Below are 23,506 nucleotides of genomic sequence, written 5' to 3'. Positions count from 1 at the left end.
GCAACTCTCCTAGGAAGCGTCCCTTTAATCCTCCCCATCCTATCCCTACAGTTACAAGGCATGTAAAAAACAGTATGTGTTTAGACGACCCACAGGTGGGAGTGTCTGTAAGTGCCTCACTAAGCACTCTGCAGAGCCACAACTCTGGCATATGTACTTGTCTCTTAAGAGGATCATGCTACTTGAGGATTTGCCACTCAGGTGCTTCAGCCACCGAGGGATTAATTCTTGAACTGGAAAAGGGGTGGTTGTGGTCAGAGAAGTTTGCAAATAAGGCAGTAAGTATAAAGGCTATCAATGGTTTAAGGTGTGTATCTGGTAAGGACAAAAAGTACTGTGTGGATCTCGATTTCCTCTCCCTGATGGAAGCAGGGCCCAGACCGTTTATACTCATATATTTCAGTTGTTCTGCATTTGTGTCTACAACTGATGTGTTTACAGCTGTGCTGATGTTGACACTTCAGTTTAACATCATACACTGCCTTGAGTAGTTTCCCTAGGACAGAGGTACACAGGTGTCAATTACAACTGATGCCTGCATTTCTAGTTAAGTCTTTCCCTGAAAAAGGCTTATCTGGACAGTTTTTGAAAGGTTTGCTTGAAAAGTTCTTCCTGTAATGTTTTGCTGGGGAGAGTATAGCTCACACTGCATTTGAGATCTCCTGGCCTTTATGAATGTAGACTCACAGGAGAAAGCTATGAACCTATACCAGACTTGTTCTGCCTTTTGCAACCTATGCCTTCCATACCACCAACACACTGGTACAGCTGTTGGATCACCACTGGCTCTCCAGCACCTGAGAGCAGGGTGGCAAAACTGTAGCCAGCCACTCTTTGCCACAGTCAGGGACTCTGACCAAAGTCCCCGATTGGGTAGAACCTGCCCTCTGGCCATCTTCTGGTGAAAAATGCTGTGCACTGTACATCACATTCATAGGATTGAGCCAAATGTTCTAAATAAATTTGCAGTTAAATACTCAAGGCTCTGGATCTATAAATTACTTTTAAAAAGAACACATAATTACATTATATGAACACAGTTGTTCATATAAGAACAAAGGGAAGTGCCAGAAGAGACCTAGGGTGGGTTTTTTCATCAAAGAGTAGTGTTCCTAACAGCTAAACTAGTCTCAATCTTCAACACAAAGAAAAACATTTAGAAACATGAGTTTTAAAAAATTCTTTTTTTCCTGAAGGAAAGGAAAATGGGAGGCATATGTCTGACCTACAGGTTCCGAGAGCCTGTAAATCCTAAACCAGAAATTACAGAAAAAATGATACTATGTAATTGCCACAGCGTAGGTTTGCACTCAGACAGGAGGATCACAGTTCGTCCTTGCTTCTTAAAACCGCCATCCTGCCCATCTGTTTTCTGAACCTTTTACTTTGGCAGTGCTGAATTTGGCCTCTTCCATGGAACTCTTGCCATGAAGAGTTCTATTTTATGGGATACAAACCCAAAATACTGCTGCACTAGAAGTATGGTGCTTCACAAGAGGATGATTTTGTTCACCACTACTTTTAAAACCAGTGACTAGAATTCGCAGTGAGGACGTATATTACTTTCATGCTAACAAATAAAATACTTGATGTTCCCCCAGTTGGAAGGTGTGAAATTGCTTAAATGTAAATTCTAGTAATACAAGTACTATTAAATGAGAGTAGAGCAAACCTTTTAAAAGCCCTTTGAAAAGCAAACACTTTGTTTGCTTAAGGAACTGCCATGCAGCTTGGGAGGATAATTCATATGTATCACGTAAGATACAAGATCTCCATTATTTATTCAGCTAGCTGTTAGTCACAGGTCTGTTTTGAAAGCAGTGAAGGGCTCCTTCTCTCTGTGGGAAAATCATAACTGACTGTGCTTTTGTCAAGATTTATACTTCCAATCTCTAACTCTGCTGTCTGAAAAAGCCTGAGGCTTGTGCATAATACCCCCAACTGCTCTGGCCAGGTTCTAATGACCAGCATAGAAAAGTGGAGAAAACCTTCCTTGTACCCAAAATGTGGATATACAAAAGTGAGTGTCACTTCAGAAACTAACTCAGCTTAACAGATTATCCACTCTCTTTCTAGAGTTCCTCCTCCCTTTATTTGGACAAACATACATTTGTGCCACTATCAGTACTGCAAACCATCTCTACCTAATGCTACAGAGCGCCAGTGATTCTTTTCGTTCCATGTATTTGCACTTCAAGCACAATTACCAAGCGTGTAACATGACCAGTTGGTCTATTTTTATTAACAATCTTAGTCATTCTGCTCACAAAGTACCCTTACATCCTCTTTGTAACCCTCTTAGATCCTTAATCCAGTTATAGGCACTGTTTCTTATCCCCAACTTCAACCCAATAAATAGATAAAAGGATAGAAATATCAAAAGAAAGAAAGAAGTATCGAAAGAAAGAAAGAAAGAAAAAGAAAGAAAGAAAGAAAGAAAGAAAGAAAGAAAGAAAGAAAGAAAGAAAAAAATATAGATAAAATGTTTTTCTTATTAGAAAGATAGTTTCCTAACTCTTACAAATTAAATGTTTTTGGTTTTTTTCCTTATCTTTTACTAGGAACTGTTTTCCTGAACAAACACTATTTTTTTCTTTTTATGATATATGACACAAAATGGAAATATTTTCATATAATTCTGATATGGACTTGATTTAATGTTCTTGGGGGGTTAATGAAAAACCATTCAATTCAATTTTTTGTTCTATTCAGAAAATGTATCTAGAATATGAAAACACAAAGGTGAAAGTAGAGTATGTGGATCTGCCCTGGATAAAGGGCAAAGAAGAACAATGTAGACATACAGCCATAACACCACTCCTGTATGTTGTGACAATGCTCATGAGAGGAGACTACCACCTTTTCTGTCAAGTAAACACCAGGCTGGTAAGATAAAATTCAGCAGAAAAGTTCTCACTGTTTTCAGTAAATGATGTGCCAAAGGCAGAAAAAATCTAGCCAGGTCTCTAGGAAGCTAAAAAGAACATTGCCCTACAGTGAAAAATGAATTTGGAAGCCTGAGGAGAGAATATACTTCTAGGTATTAGACGCACAAGGATTTTTAAAGAAGCAGTTCTGCCTTCCAACCTGGTGGCTCATACCACAGCAAAGATATTTTTGCCTACACATGTAACTGCTGGTTACAGCTAGAACTGTAACAGCTCTGGAAGCTGCATTATCAGCTTATGGAAGATCTGGTTTGCTCCTTTGAGAAGTCACAGTCAGATTACATGAGTTCACAGTGAAGAATAATCAGTTTTTCTTGAATGCAAATACTCAAGCTCATAAGCAAAACTACTAGTCTTCAGTGGGTTCAAATTCTGATCTGTGAAATGTAAAAGAGCTTCCACTCAGAAGGCACATTAGATGCAGGCTGGATTTTCAGGTATAAAGCTTGAGACTCTTTGTATTAAGACAGTTAGACTTATCCCAGAATCTCTTGTGCCAAATCTGCAAAAGCATCCTTTTATTAGAAACATCTTCTATCTTAAATATTTTTTCCTTTTCTCAGGGCCAATCTTGCTATTTCACCTAGCAGCCCTCTTACTTCTTTCTGGGGTTTGAATCACGCTCCACCAACCACCAAAGCAGATGTCCCAGACATGGCAGAAGCTTCCAATAAATTATACCAATTTATAGAACGGTAAAAAAAAAAAAAATAGAGAAACAGGTTGTTTCTCATGGCTGGGTATAGGGAGCACTGGCTGCCAAAAATAAAACCTTACATAAGCATAACAAACACATGCTATATTTTGCTACAGAATTTTTCACAACCAGATAGACCACATGTAACCACTACAACGACCACAAAAAAAGTACTACTGCCTTTCTGAGCTACATAAAGGCACTGACTTCTCTTGTGTCCATGTTTAACACAATGTTTAATACACTAGAATATTAGAATTGTGTTTGAATAATAGAAGTGTATCACAGTCATAAAACATAAAAAATCAAAGCACATCAGTGTCAAAAAGGGTCTTCATCACATGCAACTCACTTGTCACAATTAGATACTGAATTTTAGTATCTCCTCTTCTGTGTAGGCTGTGAAAAATTTCTATGAATATTAATGAAAACTGGTCACAAGGAAGAGAAAGACTTTGAGATGCCTGCCTACAAACTAACAAAAAATGTTTAAGTTGTCTTTAAAGCAGTGTTTCAGATCTTTTTTCCCCCAAATATTCTAATTAGAACTTTTTGCAGTGGTAATCTATTAAATATGGTCAATTAATTTTTAAGAATCAGTATTTTTGTGGTGACCTTAACTGCAGAATAAAGAAATGAACATGAAAAAAAATATTACTCTGTGTTAAAAATAATTTTATTGAGCACTATAAGTATGCAGTACCAGGACACCTCCATTTCTCACCACATGCCAGATTTCCGTGTTTAGCAAAGTAAATCCCAGTTAAACAGTATATTTGCATTAACATTTCTTCTTATAAGGAAAAACTCATAGGAAAGTGTGCAACTACTTATGTCTGAAAGTGTGCTCATCTAAAAACTGGAGACTGTACTTACACCTGGTCTCACTGTTTTCCCCAATGAGATACTGCATCATTAACTAAACTACTAAAACAAGGGAGTTCTTTAAAAAGCATTTTTTCTCCTTTCCATTGCAAAAGCCATTCTTGACAACCATAATTTCTGAAACATGCCTATTAATAGTATTCTTCATGCTGTAGGATAACCTGGTCTGTTAACAATTTTGAAGAAAGCTTGAAGTGGAATAAATTGATAAAAGTTTAAAAGAGACACCCTTGTGGAGCTTAGCTGGTTAAGAGAAATACTAAATCAGTGCTTGCTGATTGCTGAAGCCAACTGACGGGTGGCTTCTATATTTAGGATCCTCCTTACACCTGTCAAGAGACAGAGAGATACAGCCAGCGAAAAAGAAAGTGTGTGCACCAGAGCAAGCAATCCAGAGGCCCATCTCTTGCAGCAAGCAGCTAAAAATATAAGCAACAAAGAGCAATAAAGAAAACACAGTAAAATATTATTATTTATATTATGCTGCTGCTCTGTGACATGCTGTCAGCAAGCACTCTGAACATGGTACAGACCTCATTAGTTATCAGCAGCTCCAGCTTCCACAGGAAGGCACAGTAATACTCCAAGCTGGATGCAATCCAACTGTGTCAAACCTGGGCTCCTCAGGTGGATCCCTTTCCTGATGCTCCTTAGCCAAAAGCCTGAGGCCTCTGCAGCCACATTTGCACTCCAAAGTGAACTCCAGCGAGTAGCCATCCCTGCAATGTCACTGGAAATGGGCTTTCCAGCTTTGACTGGCATCTGTCTGAATCCAGGTCGCTCTTCCTCTGCTAATCTGACAGCATTTCTTTCTAAATTGATGAATCACAGGTACATACGTGAACATAACAGAAGAAAAATCATGTAGGTTTCCTTAAATACTAACCAATTAATGAAACAATCCTATTGCAAAGACTTCAAATCCCTTTCTTTGTTTTAACAGAGAAACAGTACTGAATTTCAAATGGAAGGGCATCCTTCTAGCTGTAGCAGGAACTTGCTTTCAACAGGTGGATGCTACCTTCCTCCCACCTGAGATGCACCACTTCTTTCAAATTTCTGATCTCCCAGTAAACAGAAATATTTGGGTTTATACAGATTAGGGATAAAGAAATAGCACTGCTGGGAAGTAGAGAAAATCATGCTATTTTTACACATATATCCCTTTCTAAAACCTACATAAATCCTAAACAAAGAAACCAAATGTCACTCCACCTTCCCTGACTCATAACAATCCAGGTAGCCTGTTACACAATATCTGATTCAGCCTGCATTTTTTTTTTGGGGAAAATGAAACCAAATGGCCTTTAAGTATTCCCTAGTGTTCAACAAACTGTATCTACTGCTGGCCAAGCTTAATTCATGCTTCAGTAACTATTATTTTCTCAGAAAACAAACTGAAAAGCCTTTTTTTTCCCCATCAATAGTAGATGAAATCCATATTTATTTGTTAAAAATTAATGAGTATGAGTGAGAGAAAATGCTTGGTCCTCATGAAGGATGTTAAATACTTATAAATGTGGATGTTTCAGTTTCGACACACAGCATAGGCAGCAACTGCAAAATACCTCTGAATCTTTTTCAAAAGTAACCCTAATTATTTGCCCACCAGCTAGTTTTAACCACTAGTCAGTAGTTACACTTATCTGCTGAGTGTACATAACTAATGTTTACATAGATATTAACTTTAATTACACAGAGGCAAGAGGCAAATGAATATAAAAAGACATGGAAGATAATGAACTTACATTCAGCTCAATAAAGAGCTAAAGGCTCGCAGAGGAAATCTGTGTGTGATCCACACAGACATACAGTAGTTCTGTGTACCTTACTGTCACAGGAATAATTTCAAACTGTACAGGGTAAAATTATGTTTTTTCTGGCGTCAACATGAGTTTTGCCATCTTCATCCATGCATTTCCCCCATAGTTTAAAAGACAGAGGATTAAATGATTCAGTACTTGGCGGAAGTCAGATTCAGAGCAAGGGGTTTTGCCTGGCATGGTGCAGAGTGGCAATGATGTGTGGCACAGACCAATTAGCAGAGGCAGAGATAACCATGCCATATACCTAAGGTCACACAGTCACTAGCTGCTTATAAAAGGAATTTATAAATTTAGGTTTAAAGTACAGTCTTTATTTTTGAAAAGCTTTCCTTTGTGCTTTCTTTGGAAGTCGTGTAGATTAACATTCAACCTTTTGTAATTCTGTAGTTAAGAATATCCTACTAGCTATCCCATACTTCATAATGGGAAAGTATAATACTGCTGTATAGTCTCAATAACATTGCCAGCACAGAGAAATACAGCAAAACATGTATCAACAATTACATGTCACATGCTACTCCCACCCAAACCAATGGATCTCAATGTAGTCATACATACGACTCGAGCCTGAATAGCTGTAAACAATTCACTGAAGCTGAGATACAGAAATTTAAGTCTCTTCCACTGATCATAGTCTGAAGACAAAACAGGTCCATACTAGATGTACTGTAAAAAATAATGTATCTCCTTTAATAAATTAGCTGTGCCCAGTCCTACAAATATTATTTTCCTATCTGTCGCACAGCTTCACTGTTCAGAAATATTCACATGCAAAGACAACTGCAGGATAAGAATGCTAAGAGAGAGATTTATTAAGTTTTATGAAGTCCTAAATGGTGACAACATCCATTTACAAAGCACTAAGAGCACTGTAGTAAATATTGGGCAAACTACCGCTCTGTCCTTCCTGTCACTAATGGTGTCATCTATGACAGATATTATACCATTCTCCTGGGTACTAAGCCATGTCTCTCCTATATTGATAACTACAATGAACACATAGGAGAAAAAAATATAGAAAGATGTGACTGTCTGCATCATCTTAGAGGTGCACACACATTAGTATACATAACGTTACCCCTGCCATTACTTATTCCCCTACAGGTATTATTAGGGAAAACCCTTAGGAGACATAAAATATATTGCTTTATCATTACTAGGGATGCTGTTTCCCTGACAAACCTTCTGTCTAAGGATCTCTGCCTCCTTCTGATAAGTTTCCGTCACAAAGAATCTGTAGTGATACGGGAACTGTTCCTTGTTTGGAGATTTCAAGCATTGTGTTCATAAGAACAGAGATACACTTCCATGATGCATGCAGTGCTGCTGTTTGAGATGTGTACACAGGAAAACTCAGACCTATGTCAGACCTAGCCTGACATACTTCGTTCACATAGGTCAGACTGAATTGTACACAACAGATTCAGCCATATTAGAAAACAGATCCAGAAATGCATCACAGATATAAAAAATGATGCAACAGATTATATTCTATTTCTATGAATTTTTGAAATTCTTTTACCACCACTCAGAAAACAGGGATTACAGACCATTTCCATGGAGATTTAGCATTATTTTTTTCCACTGCATGAGAACAGAAAAGGTCAAACTTAATATCATTAAAAGGTATTACCTAAGACAGAAGTGAAAGCTAGTCAACATCACCATGCTTCTCTGGAGCAGATTGGCAAAAAAGATAACATCTAGAAGCCTTTAAAACAATTCACAGATATTCTACTAAAAGAAGAATTCAGAAATACTGTAAAAACAGATGGAATCATAGAACAGTTTGGGTCATAAGGAACTTTTAAAGGTCATCTAGTCCAATTCCCTGCAATGGGCAGGGACATCTTTAACTAGATCAGGTTGCACAGAGCCCTGTCCAAACTGACCTGAAATGTTTCCAGGGAATATGTTTTATCAGAGTAATTTAGTAACAATTTCTTTAGATCAAGTAGCTAATTCAGTACTTGATCAAAAAAAAAGAAAGCCTATAGTAGAATATTTTATTTCATCTCATATTATGACACCATTCCATACTTGTACTGTGGTAATGTGGTTATATGTTTTAATGGTTTAACCCGGTTCGTACCTTTTAAGTGAACTAAAAAATGGCAAGGTTTTTGGCTTTTTTTTCCTTTTTAAAAATATAACAGTTGAAAATAAAAAAGTTGGGAAATGGAAAAAGTACTGTCCAGCTCCAAAGTAATACAGAAGAGAGCTTTTGCTCTTTCAGATTTCTCTTCAGTACGGATTTAGAAGCTTAACATTTCAAAAGCACCATGACAGCTTTTAGAGAATGGACCCATGAGATACTTAGTTGTAATATCAAGGCATTTTGTATATTTAATCTGAATTTTCCTTACCTTAATTTGCAGGCTAAAGTGAAGTAGCTGATAGCCTGAATATGCCTTCATCTTTACCATAATTTTAATGGCAATAAGAATTCAGCTTTATTCTGCTTTGATATGTAATAGCAAAAATCAGCACTTACACAGTATATTACAAAAAATTGTCCAAGCAATTCGCCATGCCCTTTTGAAGAATTCACTGATGAAGGAGAAAACTGGGTAAGAATAAAAAAAGAAAAAAAAAACAGACCGCAAAACTCCTGTATTATTGTAAATAAATGGTTTGGAAGCTTCAATCCAGTCTCAACTTACAACTTTGAAACCATGTAAATTCAAATCAAGTCTAGTTTTGAGATGTATAGAATTGAGCTTTTCTAAAAAGAAAAGGTAAGTAGCAATGATAAACATTACATTTGTATGGAGGCAGACAAGTAGTGATGAATTATTTGAGCTGATAGAAAAATCAGGTGGCCATTAGACTGCTGGCTTTAAAGCTCCTCAGATTTTTTTTTTACTGTATCATTTCAATATCATTTCAGACCCTCAGAGAACTACCCAAACATTATAAAATAATGACACTTCGCTGTAAATAGCCCTTATTTTTGCATTGATTTTGTTTAGATAGACATTGAGTGCTAAAAGATTGTGTAATTGCTGCGCTCTGAAAACAGACAGCATTATCAGCCAAGAAAACCTTCATTAGTTCATTATCCAATTTTCCCAGGTGAAAGAAATGTTGCATGGAGAGTGTGTGTCTGTGTCAAATCACATAGTAACAAACCACAAACTGAATCGATCTAAATTACTGTTGAATTAAAGCTCTATTTCACAGCAACAAACAAAACTGTGTACCTCATGCAGCCTAGATTTGCCTACCAAATATTTGTTTAAGAACTTTGGAGTAAAACACATCTAAAATACTGCAAGTTTTGTGGGGTTTTTTGTTGGGTTTTTCTCTTTGGATTTTGGTTTTTTAAAGTAAAAAATTATTTAATTTATTACTTTGCAGACATTGTAGGAAACTTTCATTATAAGAAATGAAGAACTTCTTTATTTTATGCAGTCTTTGAGTGATATTGCATATGATCCTGGTGTGCAGGTTACCTTTTTGGCCATTAAGAAAGCCTTGAGAAATTTTGATCCAAATACACATCCCTAAGTATCAGTGTAGGAAATTTGGATCTGGTACACCAGAAATCTAAAATGTAAAGTATTGAAATCTCTTAAATTCGGTTATGGTTGCTTACAAATCACCACACAATTAAATGTGGAGATAGACACACAAGAAGCTTGATTTTTTTTCAACCATGTGGGTAACTAGAACAGTCAGTACTTCTCTGGTATATTGCTGATATTTCCTGTTAATTTGTTAATTTTCAGGAAAAATCCCAGCTAGAAAATAATTCCTGCCCACAGAGAGACTGTAGTACTAATTATTGAAGTCGCACAGCATAAAAAACATGGCATCAACCAGTGATCACTCTTTCTGCAGTGAAACGAGATCCTAGCGATAAAAAAATCCAAACATCTCAAAACACGTCTTTGAATAGGATGTCTTTATCATAGCTTTTGGGTTCAGAGAATAGCTTTGGCTAATAAATTACTTTTAATCCCCAAAGGCAGATGCTTTTACACTCTCTCCATGTAATGGCAACTAATACTAGTTTTACATTGCTAGAGACAAAGTATCTCATTTTCATCCTTGCCAGTATTATCTACAAAATACACCAGTCCTAGAGTGGGGTTGCATTTTGAGTAACATTCTCAATGAAAGGTGTTTCCAGCAGAAAAAGATTTTGGTTTTGTAACTGAAGACAGGATCACAATGAAGATATTATAAGGAAAACAATTTAAGGCATAAGGCAGTTTCTTATCTTGCTATTCCTAGTTTTCAAGGGTTTAAGCTTTAAAATAGCATAACTTACTTTTTACTTTTTTGAAAAGTTTTTCTAAAAGATTTTTTAAAACATTGATCATCACTTTATTCTAGAAACACATTATTCCCACAGAGAGTAATGGGACAATTGTTGAGTAGAATACTATTCATCAAAAAGAAATAGACCCCCAGTTAATGAGATTTGTGGAACAAAAGATTTAATCATCAATGTTTAACTTCTATTTGCAATGTGGAAAGCATCACTAACGAATACATAAAGTGTTTGTAGAAGCATGGATACCTACAAGAACAACTGAGCATGACTACTAGTCTAGTTTGTGCAAGACTACCTCACAGGCCATAAAAGTACTTTTTTCTATCAATAAATGGAGTTATGAAAGGAAAAAATGCTACCAACAAAGTACCTGCAAGCAAATTATTGTTCCATACATCCACTGCAAAATTCTGTATGGTCATTTGTTAACTGAAACTCTCACCATCCATGCAAGGAAGTGATGGGTGTTTTCAATCCTAATTTTGCAGACTGGGAGAGTGTATCTATACAAGGAACATATATATATAAGATGAGTAAAGACACTGGCTTTTGCTTCTATTAGCAAAGCAGCTATCATATCAGAATTTTACCTTATGTCCCCATAAAGCATCAATATAATCTCTCAGAGTAAATCCAGCTTCACTGAAAACAAATATAAAGTTTGTCTGTAAATTTCTTGCTGATTACCAGAAAAATCAAGACTTCATACCCAAAAGATTAATGAATTACTTGGTTGTGCATAATGAGGGGTTAAATTAAATTACTTCTATAATTTCTACCCTTCCAAATTAAGGTCTAGAACTAATTGCTTAAGAAGAAAAAAACTAAAAGCAAAAATAAAACTACAAAAACGTACATTCGTGAAAGCCACTTAGAGTTAGCCGCCACACTACTAGATATTGCTGTACCTTGAAAAGGAAAGTGTTTCTTCCTTACAGTTCCACAATTTTAGGTAATAAAATCGTGTTTGTTCCTAATCTGGGGGAACATTTTTCAGTGCCTTCCAGCACATTAAGAACTTCTTTCTTACATGGACACTTGCTCAGTGGGGCACAGACAATGAAGTGGTGTCAGAGCTTATAATTTAAAAGGAAGACAAATGACCACATCTGATATCACACATGGTTTCCTTGAGATATCTCACAATTCCCCTCTTCAAAGCCTAATATAATCATGTATTACATTTTATTTTATGTAATTTTCACAATCAGGCCTTGACAGTGATGACTCATTCTGTTGCAATGAAACCTGTATTTGTTTAATCAGAAATTATTTTATGTGGATTCATCTTTGCACTCAGGATTTAAATGATACAGGACTGGTATTCATTATGCTGAAATTACACTGGTGCAAAGAAGGATGAAATTGGGCACCCGACCATTTCCAAAGACATTTAGAGTGTATCCTAGACATACTCTTAGTCATGCACAAATCCCTCATGTATTTCTAATCAGTCAAAAGAGACCACATTCTGCCTTCAATTACCACAAACCTTTTCCCCGTGTGTATATTATGCCGAAATCTCCTTAAGACATGTTCCTGCACATATTAGTGATTCTCTCCCAGCTTATATATCTACCACATAATCTAAAATATGTTCACAGCAGATAAAAAATTTAATCAAGAAGATGCTAAGGAAAAAAGTGCCTTGATAAATAACAACAACAACAACAAAAAACAAAAAAATAAAGGGGCTACACTTCTATTGCTACTGTCTGTAGCAAACAAAAATAATTGCTATGAAAACTATGTTAATCTTGCTTGAAATCTGAAAAATCTTGGTGATTGTCAGGTAATTAGCGATTGCTGGTGATCGTCATAGGCATGCTACTAGTCTGTAAACAGAAGAAAATATGTACTTTTCTTACCATCTTTCTTATAGAAACAGGACACCTTGCATTATTAAACACATTGATTCAAGCAGGATGACAATTTGGGTGTCATTCCCATTTTAGAAATGGAATAAAACCAGCAGTAACCTGTGCTGCAAAAGAAGCAACAGATCATGTTAATGAACTCGTGTCATGAGCCCTTGGCTAGTTTTCTATCTAACCATTGTCTCTTTTTCAAGTACAAAATATTCAGAGTACAAATTTCAGAAGGTCCCCAGATCCACAGCTCCCAGTGCTTTCCACAGTGGAAAAGGAATTGGCACGACTGGCAAAGGAGTGCAACGAGTGTGTGGCGTAGGCATGAGTCACATACTGGCTTCTCTTCATGATACTGTCTGCAGATTTTTGCTGACTCCTGTTAGTTTCTAAAAATGCTGTTAAACTTATGTTTTGCAATCTGTGTACATCCAAGAAGTACAGATCGTGGGGATTAATTTCTTCCAGATCCACAGATCACAAGTTACCAAAAGAAGCAGATATAATGGTACCTTTTCTAAAAAGATTCTATTAAGAAACCACTTTGAGAACCAGGTAAACCAGAGGTATCATCCATCTAGGAAAGATTTGGTCATGCAAGTTTCTGAGGCAAAGTGGGAATATAGCAAACACACATCTTAATAAATTAGGTTTAACAGCTTAACAACACTTTTCAACTACAGAAGGCTTTAGAGGCATTAGCTAACAAATTAATCTTGACAATAAACCCTTGTCTGACTAAATGGTAAGACACTGAAGTTTCCTACTTTAATGAGAGAAATTAATATAGAAAACTAGGTACAAAACTTGAGAAATAAGGCAAGGTAGTTAAAGCAAGGCAGATAACAATAAAGAGAGGCATTTAATGATAAAAAGCTCAGCAACGGTACACACAATTCTGGATGTACACCATAGAAAACAAAATAAGAATATTTGTGATTAAATAAAGGTAAATTACAGAGTCTACTGCCTCTTTATTTTTTTTTTGTTTTTTTCTTTTTTTTTCTTTTTTTCTTTTTCTTTTTTCTTTTTTTTTTTCCAAAACTGGTGCCACTGAATTAATTTCTGAGAAAAGGCTCAGATCAAGAAATACTGAAATACTTCCTGCATTATGAAACACACACAGAGCTAATCAACGTAATGCAGGATACTTTCCACAGATGATGATGGTGCAAGAAGGTTCATTGCTCACTACACTTAGTTTCTGTCTCTACATAAATTATTCTTCACTTTGACCTGTCTTCAAAAAAAATCTAAAGTACTTTTTACACCCATACACAAAAATAATAAAATTACAAGTGAGGCTAACAGAAAAAATGGATGTTCAATAATATCTGCAGAAATTACTCTACTTACCAATGAATAGTATATTATTATGTATTATATTTTATTCTACTTAAATAAATTGCAAGAAAACTGCCATACACTGCAAAAAAAAGGAACTTCTGCATTAACATCTGCATGAGAAGCCACCACATTTCTGGAATAAACTCATAAAACATAGTTTTAAGGGCAGAGCATTCCCCAAATAAAGAGCATTGACTCCCAGTATAGGGTTGTATTTAGGATCCACAAGACTTCTAACAAATAGACTACCCCAATCCACACTGGGGGAAAATTATTACTGTGGGGCTTCATTTACCCATTTACAAAATAAACCATTTTTATCACCTCTAGTCCACATCAGAACATTATTAACTAAAATTTGCCTTTTAGTGGACTGTTGTACTTAACCCTCCACACTTTGACTGGTCTCATGGGACATTGGATCTATGTGTGCAGGACTGACCTGTAAGAGTCAAGGGAAGGAATAGTAAGAACCCTAACTTTGTAATTCACACTTCCTGTCATCTCTTTTTCATTACTCCTCTCCTTCCTGCAGTGTTGATAACACAATTCATCCATTCCAGACTTCAATAATCTTCGACAGAACAGCTCCTGTGACTCAGTTCCCTCCTATAGAAAAGGTCTGAATTTCTGATCAAGAGTCAACATATACCTAGTGTGGCAAATTTCTGCTCATTTCAAGAATGAACAAAACTTCCCTTTTACTTCTTTAAGACCACCTTAGTGTATAAAGAAAAACACAGCATGGTATTAATAATGACAATTGAGAAAAGTGGCATGACTTGATTTACATTTTAGAACTGGCACCACCCTTAGCCACAGAACTTTTGTAACTTTATTTTTATGCCTACCTGAAAGAATATTTATTCCACGCTATCACAATATAATAAAAATCCCAGTAAAGATAAGGGCAGGAGAGATATCACTGGGGAACATTTTAAGCTTCTAGACCAGACTGGTGGGAACCTCAACAGGGACAATAGGAGCACTTCAGTTCAAATACTGTTTGGATGAATCAAGTCAAGCTTTTCTCTTTTAAATAAAAATTAACAAAATTTATCACCTGATTCCTACAAAAACTAGACTGTGGACTCAGCAACTCCTTTGTGTTCTTATTTACTTCTCAAATCATGTCAAAAGTGAATAAGATTTTATTATAATGAATAAATTTGAGAGACTTTGCTCACAGATTTGAACTGAAGCATTTTATGCTGAAAAAAGGACCATTAATCCAATGTTACACTACATCCATGTCACATCTAATAAAGGCTGTGCAAAAATGATTCTTCGTTCATATGGTCCATAGGACTTTTTTTTTTTTTTTTTTAATCTTATTTCTGCATTTCTGGCTGAATAATAATGGTCCTGGAGAAACAAAGGAAAATTCAAAAAAGAAAAATTTTTAAATCACTATGTAGAATATCTGTTACAAAATCAGACTATAGTTACCCTATCCAACCCTAAAATGAGAAGGATTGAGAATGTAATTTAAGGAGGGTGAAAATCAAATAAATCACTTTTTGTAATAGTCAGCAATATTACAACTTCACATTCACATTCCATGGTTATTTCAGGCCTGCCTCAGATTTAAAAAAAAGACTGATTTTGAATTACTGTAATTATCTGCAAAAGCTTGCTGATTTGTTGATGCAAAATAATGTCAATCATTTTCATAAACTTGTTAGAAACTTTGTAAATAAATAGGAAAAACTATACAAGGAACAGAAATTCACTCTTTGTCATCAGTTTGCTGTTGGCATGCAGAGAAAGGTCTTGTAAGGAGGGACATAAGCAAAAACCATGGTCCTATCCCTACCATCATTAGTGTAACATTCACAAACAGTGAGCCATATTCTTGTCACAGGGTGGCTGTGAAAGAGAGAGTCTATCTTACGTTTCACCCTGAAAACTTACTAAGTCTGGAAGGAAGGATGAAAGGAAGGAAGATGTGAAACACTGAATTTGCTTAGAAGCAGAGTAGGTCAAAAAATAGTTTGGAAAGCAATGGAGAAGGAAAAGAAAAATCCCTCTTCAGCTGAATAGCTGCAGGCACATGCCATTAATTTTAGTTATTAAAAAGTGCTGAAGTGTATTTTGAAAATCTTCACTCTTGCACAGATTCTTCTGAGAGTATCAATGGAACTTTATTCATTCCAGGGTATAAGCAGCAGAGTCTGGCCCTAAATTGAGAATATACAATCCATGAACATTACTGAAGTAGAAGTGCAGTTGACAGTAATTTCACTATCAGTGTTATATATTTCCAACTTAAAGGTGAGCCACTCCTGCAGCACTACTGCGTGCATTCCACAGTACCGTGTAACATAAAAGTCATATTCTGCAAACAATATTGAATCCAGTTCTCTTTTACTATTGGAAATCAGGAGGACAAGAAGAATCATAACTCCCCCTAACAGCAATGACCAATTTGCTACAGTAGGCAATGGCACAACTGATGCAAAATTTGTCTCTTGGTCTGAACCTACAGAACAGAGCATTGCCCTATGCATATTTGAGGAAAGTTGAGTGGGATCAGGCTCTTTAATAGATCCAGTAAGACAGATAAATCAGAGCTGTAATTTCAAATGCAAATCATTTAAGTATACATTGATACCTGTCCTGCAGCAGCTGTAGGGGGAATGAAAAAGCTGATGCAGGAATGGGCTAAGAGCGATCTAAGACAGAACACACATGCGCTGCCCAGGGCTGGGGACACAAATGCAATTATTGTTTTGTACTTCTTATTTTCTGTGCATTTTCAAGGTGCTAGCTATGTTTTTCTTTACCAGAACTCTGAGGACACTGAGATGTCATTCTTTATATCAAGAAGTCTGATTCGGCATTTTTAAAAGACAAAAATTAATTATGGCATCTGGCTTTACCAAATTGTAGCTATGGTCCAGTAATTTTATTCCAGTGTTGTTTTCTGGTAAATCTTTTCTTCTATTCAAGGAAATTTGTTAACAAGGCACTAGAAAACAACATTTTCTGCCATCAAAAATATAACCTTTTGTCACAAAGGTGTTTATAAGCACTCTAAACACAACATGCAGCTTAAGCATAGGGAATCAAAAGCCCGGGTACTGCTGCAAAGAAGTACAAAACAGTCTGGGGCTCAATTCTACTTCAGCTATGGTCAGCAACAGAGAGAATGAGTCATTCTTCTCTACTAAAATGCTTCTAAACTGCAATCCCTATCGTACAGATGTTTAAGTCAAACATTGGTCTAGAAGATACTACCTTGGATACGGGATTCTCGAAGAAGGCAAGAAATGATCAAGGCACAAACATGTCAGTTACCAGTGGGCAGCTAGAGTCTGGGTTGTTCCTTTGTTACAAAACATTAAAGCAGAAAGAATTTGACCATGCTTCCATCAATTTCAAATACTCTGCTAGATAAATATTTTTAAGATCTCTACAACAGGCCTTCTATTTAACAATGAATACATTTCAGGCTAATGTGCTGCCAAGCTCCAGCTCTCTTTCTAGCAGCTGAATTCTTGGATAAAGTCATTTTGCAGGGTATGAGCAATGCAGTTCTGAAAATAGCATCACTGCAAAATGAAAGATGGCAAGAACCTCTATAATGCTGATTTATTTCAATGAAATTTCATCTTTTATGATTAGTATCTATTTTGATGTTTTCAGCTGAATTTTCATACTCAATAAAATGTAAATCTATAGAATTTGTAAATTCTGAGGCTTCAGCATAAATACCCAGGAGGGAAACAAATAAAAAAATTGTCCATTCAGAATTTACATCATAAAGTATGTGAAACAGAAAAATGTTTTGTAAATTCAAATAATTTGCATTTATCATCATCACATGTACAGGGACATTAAAAAAAATAATAATAACAACCCCCCCCCACCACACAATCAAAAAAATCCCACCAAAACACCCAAATAAACACCACCAATCAACAAGCTGTTTCACACTTATTCTAAGTATGTTTCCACTAGAAGAATGGAATGGAGCAACACTCTTTAAAATATCAGTGGTTTAAGCATCTTGCATAATGCTCAGCATTTAGACGTGCTGCTGAGAAAACACTAAGAGGTGATATTGCACTTCCCTGATTCTAAGTAGATTACATCTTTTGGCTCTCTTTCAAATTCACTGATATGAAGGTACACTTTAGTACTTTATTTTTTTCCTAATAGTGAATATTTTTAAATAGGTTGAGAAAAGAAAAAATTCAAATGAGAAAGAGTCTGATATTTTATAATCCATTAATATAGTAGTCTTTTCTAATTAACATCAGCAGTTAAACTGACATACTTCTATCACAGTCTTTAAGCTATAAATGGGATTTTACGCATATGAGAGGTGTCAAAATCCCTAAGTATGACAGTCGAAACAGCTGAAAACATCATAAATGTCATCTATCTACCTTTGGTCACTGGTGCCATACAGAAAGTGATGCTGAGTACCAAGCCCAGCCACATTCTCAGCAGGACCTACACTTGTTAGGTCCATGTGCAGAAGCCAAAAATATGAATGTCCCAGTTGTAAAAGCCCTAATTCATATGACTCATATAGACTTCCCTGAGTTGTCCTAATGACACCAAAACAGTAAAGATGATTCATGCAAGTAAAAAATGGGAATACACAACTTCTTTTCTAAAAATGTCCTGTCTGCATACATATAGATATACGTTTCTATGTATACTATTTTTATCTTTTTTATATTTTTATCCACCGATGTTTTACACCAATTTATCTAAGTGGCAGATCTGTCTTGAATATAATATATAATGTAATACATACATACAGAAGAAGTGACTGAGGAGGAAAAAATGTTATAAGATAAAGGAAAGACAGAAAAGGAGTGGCAGAGGAAACTTGGCGGGGGGGGGAATAAAAAGAACAGACATTAAGATATATCCACAATTAGGTAGTAATTACAGAAACAATCCCATTGATTTTGAAAGGCTTCATCTGTAGGTTTAAAAAAATTAAAATATGTTTTGTTTGTTTGTTTGTTTGTTTCTTTTTTAATCAGTACAAACAGGTTTATTATCAGAAAGGAGAAGTTGTATCTTTATGTAGTACATTACTACGAGCAACAATATCAACACATGCTGTGCCAAAAAGATACTTAGGAATTACAAGGTATACTTAAAGTCAAGTCTGTCTTCATGCGGTATAGAGAAACAGAAATAAATGGAGTTTTCTGCTACCATTATCAGGAAACATACAAACCTTGTATATTTAATAGAATTTTTTTTCTGAAGTCTGTACAGATGTGAATATATATGGCTATAAAGAGAGAAGTGCTTTGCATACTGTGATAGCAGTAGTGTGGTTATAGTGCCAGGAGTACTGTATACAATATCCTCATCTAAGTGCAAAATATCTGCTGTGTTGCATGTGTAATTGAAGGACTTGGATTTGCTGTGTTAAAAGTAAGAACATGGTATCTTGCACCAACAGACAGATCCTTAATACATGACACAATTAATATATTTAAATGGAATGCAATATGCATCAATCAGCAGCTAAGCCTGATAGCTCAGGTCAAGACACAATTACTACTATACTTAAATTGTTTATTAAAGGAAAGTCATCACTATTTGCAGTGAAATATTTCAACACTGGAAGCAAGGAATGCAATATCACCTGATCAGATTTTCAATGAAAAATTAATGTTACCATTTCATAAAACACAAACCTTCACCTGAAATTCTCTATATTTTGCTGTGTAAATATATCAGGGTTTTTTTGCCTTATCAGAGAATTAAAATTAAAAAAAAAATACTGAGATTCTATCAAACAGGCATTGCATAAACGTTCAGCATTTCTTGCTAAGAATACTACATGCTTGTATATTATTGTATTGGTGATAGGGACTTCTGAATGTTTTAGTAAAAGTACATGTAAAATATTTATTAATGCAGAAGAAACAGATGACTGCAAGAAAAGTGATTGCACAAAAATGAGTTGTTGAAGAAATCATATACTCTATAGCCCTGAATATGCACATTTTTCACACAACAGCTGGGAAATCCTGCTTCCTCAGACCAACTTTTTAACTAGAGAAAAAAGAGGTTGAAAATAATGGGGAGAAAGCAGGTAGCTAAGTACATAATATCAGCAAACCTCCAGTTCTTCAATTATTCATATTCTTTCTTTCCTTTATTCTCCTCTCCCGTGGTTTTTTTATTCCTATTTTTAATATTCTTAATATATAATATCTTTTACATTAAGAGCATTTGCGTCACTTCTCTTTGTTCTTCCCCATTTGTAATTTTTAGTAGGAAATGAAACACTGCTGTCAAGTCTTAAAAAAAGAATAGAAAAAATGTTCCCCTGCACCTGTTACATCATTACTTTTTGCTAAGCAGCTCTCCATGCATCAACCTGTTGTGTGCTGCCTTCTAAACAAACTAAGCCTTGCTTGCACTTTGGTTCCATTTCAAAAGGAAACAGTACTATGAAGGATGGACAGTCGCTATAGATTGTTTATATGATATTTCAATGGAATAACAATGAGAAAAAAAGAGAGCCAACCGCAAGTAGATTGTGTAGGACATGGAAATGTTGATTACTAACATAATACTCTGAATTACTTTATATAGGTATAGTTAAAGTTATATGTTTCACTGTCTTCAATCTAATATAATGACTGTCAATAAAGGTAAATTCTGAAGGGAATTAGCAAAAATAGATAGGGAGACAAAACCAGTTTTAAAAGAATACCACATATTCTTATGTCAAAAAGCAATCTGGACTTCTATTTGAAATTCTACATATTCTTTTTAGATAGCATTCTTTTAATTTCACTGGGTTCCATTCTTCTTTCTCTTTTAAACTCAGAAAAATCCATATAAAAGATAAATTGTAATTAGTTGTGTATGATAACCTACCAGGTCAGTGAGAAACCGTAAATACCGGAGCTCAAAAAACCGTAAATACAGGAGCTCAAACACAAGAAAACAATGAATTAAAAAGCCCTGGGTTTGTATTTTGCTACACTTGCTTCTACATGGCACATCTTTATAAACTGTAACACAAGAATATTTTAAAAGGTAATTTCCCCTACAATGAAAGGCTGTATTTTTTTCAACTTATTATATATATCAGGATATTAAGTGGTTATTCTACACTTATCTTTGTATTCCTTTCATTTAACAGTGCGAGCATCCCTTTAAGTCTTTCATAATGGAACCGATACTCAGAACTGAATCCAATTATAACAACAAACCAGCAGTACTAATTGGTGAAAATGCATTGCTCGTAGTTACTGTAACGCGTCCTTCTGCCCAGGATGAACGACACCAATAAATTCTACCCGGTGTTAAACAATAAGGAAAGACTACCATTAGCACTGTTTTTCTTATGTAAAATGTATTAAAGTGAGTCATCCACTTAAAAGTTACCTACTGGTAGCTTTAACCCAGATTCGGGGACTAAGGTAAGTGCTTGAAAAAGCCAACCAAACAAAAAGAATATAAAAATAATGAGGTGAGAGAGAAGAAAAGGAAGAAAGCACGATCACATAGTGCTTTGTCGTGTTGTGGTTTTTTTTTTTTTTTTTTCTCCTATCTGTAGGCGAATCTTCAATATGATGCATTGGCTTCCCTTTGCCTTTCTTTTATTGCATCATTATTATTTGATCTTTGCACTGCTCTGGGCAACACTTTCGTGCTAATAATTCTGCAGTGCTTTAAAGATTTCTATCTCAGGGCCAGGCAAGGCACCGAGCTGCGTGCACCGCGAGCATCCTTCAGCTCTCGAGAAGGTATTTCTGAGAAGTAACGATCCGCAAGGCCAAGGCTGAAGAAAACAGTTCCTCAGCTGTGTGGCTTTAAGCGTGGCAGAGCCCCTCCGGTGGGACCCACGCGTGCGCACCCGCGGACCCACAGCAGCCCCGAGCCCCCGCGGGGTGCGCTGGAGCCCGGCCAGGCAGGAGGGAGCCGGAGCTCGGGCTCGGAACTCCCAGCCATGCCCGCCTGCCCGCTTCCCACGCCGGCCGCGGAAAGGCAACGAAAATCCGCCTTCTGCGTGGATTTTACTAAAATTGCGAAAGTTTTCAGGGTTTTTTGTAAACAGTGTTGAAACTCCATCCAGGCTGGAATAACCTCTGTTGGGAGGAAGGGGCGGACTCTGTGTAACTCGAAACTTTCTTCTCGGCAAGGATGACCTGACGGGGTCTATTTGGGAGCCGCTCCGGAGCGGGATTCCCAGGCGGAGCCTTTACCTCAAAAGTCCCGCCGCCGGCCTTCACCGGCGGGACCTTCTGCTACCCTGACTCTTTTCTAAGCAAAAGCTGCCGAAAACCTACAATTTTCCCCGATCGCCACTTTCCGCCCGGTCTAACTTGATTTCCCTTTGTATTGTCGCTGTCCCTGGAGCTGAGGAGCGCCCCCGCCCCGGCCGTGCCCCGCCCCGGACCCCCAGATCCTGCCGGGACTTACGTGGTGGCCGAGGGGAAGGGTCCCTCCGAGGAGTGGTTCATCACCAGGGACTGGAAAAGTGTCAGGCTAAAGACCAGCAGCCAGCCAGCAGCCATCTTCCTGATCGAAGATCGATCCCCCTTCCCCAAGTCGGCGAGACGGCAATAATAATAAATTCAATTATCGTGTGTGTGGCGGTGCGGGGGGGCCGTGGTTCTTTAAAGCCTCCTCCGGTCCCCTCACCCGCCCCCTCGCAGGAGGCGCAGCCCAGAGATGCGCGGAGAAGCGGGAGCGCGGCCGAGGGTGGGGAGGAGGAGGAGGAGAAACGATGGAGATCTGTGGGTGGAGTGGGGGAAGAGGCGAAACAGAGAAAAGAGAGAGAGCGAGAGATACTCCACTCTCTGCTACTCCAGCAGCAGCTCCAGCTTCATCTGATCCGCCGCCATCAGCGCTACTTTTGTAACAGATCCTACTCTGCGTGTGTGTGCGCGCGTCCTTCCCTGATTTATTCCACTGATTGCAGAGCAGAAAGAGGAGGAGAGAGGCAGGCGGGGTGGCGGCTCCTGAAAGAAGAGGAGGGAAGCAGGGGAGAGAGTTGGAGACGCGCAGATCGCTGCCGGCTCCTGCCTTGCCTGCCGGCAGCGGGGAAAGTCGGGGCGCGGAGCGGGGGCGGGCGCCGGGCCCTGCGGCGGCCGCGCTCCGTACAAGGCGCCAGGAACTCCCGGCCGGGCCGCCCCGGGGCCGCGCTGCCGCCGCCCCGCCCCGCCCCGCGCCGCCCCGCGCAGCCCGCACGCTATTTTTAAAACAGCTTCGTGCCTTATTTTAATTCCAGCCCCCTCCTCCCCTCTCGGCGGCGGCAGCAGCAGCAGCCGCACGCAGCCCGTGTGCCACCAGTCTGGGCTGCGATTTAAATAGAAATCTTATGGATGTGTCTATAAATGCCGCTCTCCCCGCGGCCGGCTGGAGCAGCGCCGCTCAGCCCCGCGGAGCCAGCCCGGCCCCCGCGCCGTCGCCCCCGCCCTTTGCAGCGTCCCGGGCCCGCAGCGTCCCTGAGCGCCTCTGGGAAGCGGGCCCGGGGGCACGGCCGGGAGTCTTCGGGCTTCATCCCCGCCCCGCCGCATCGCTAACCCAGATACTCATTTCAGATCCCTCTGGAAATTCAGAGGACGCATTCCCTCTCCCCTCCTTTCGTTTACCTATGTTCACGCACACCAGTCTCTGTGGCAACTATACGTTCTCAGTAAAAATGCAGA

The 23,506-nt window shown here is 37.8% G+C and overlaps 1 protein-coding gene across 10 annotated transcripts in view; it reads right to left on the bottom strand.

Annotated features, from left to right (window-relative positions):
- Positions 1-22,967, bottom strand: part of CACNA2D1 (calcium voltage-gated channel auxiliary subunit alpha2delta 1) — a 365,488-nt gene extending 342,521 nt beyond the window's left edge. For 5 of the 10 annotated variants that reach the window (XM_039570174.1, XM_039570180.1, XM_039570175.1 and 2 more), the window contains exon 1: positions 22,275-22,963. In XM_039570174.1, the coding sequence (XP_039426108.1) occupies positions 22,275-22,369 (95 nt within the window). In that variant the 5' untranslated portion in view covers positions 22,370-22,963. Of the gene's footprint in view, positions 1-22,274 lie in introns of all 10 variants that reach the window. The other 5 variants (XM_039570172.1, XM_039570173.1, XM_039570177.1 and 2 more) reach the window with 3 other exon arrangements.
- Between the last annotated feature and the right edge of the window lie 539 nt (positions 22,968-23,506).

Source organism: Corvus cornix, chromosome 1A, assembly GCF_000738735.6.
Source record: "Corvus cornix cornix isolate S_Up_H32 chromosome 1A, ASM73873v5, whole genome shotgun sequence".
Classification (NCBI taxonomy): domain Eukaryota; kingdom Metazoa; phylum Chordata; class Aves; order Passeriformes; family Corvidae; genus Corvus; species Corvus cornix.
Note: the sequence above shows the minus strand (reverse complement) of the source record. Positions and strands in the feature narration are given on the sequence as shown.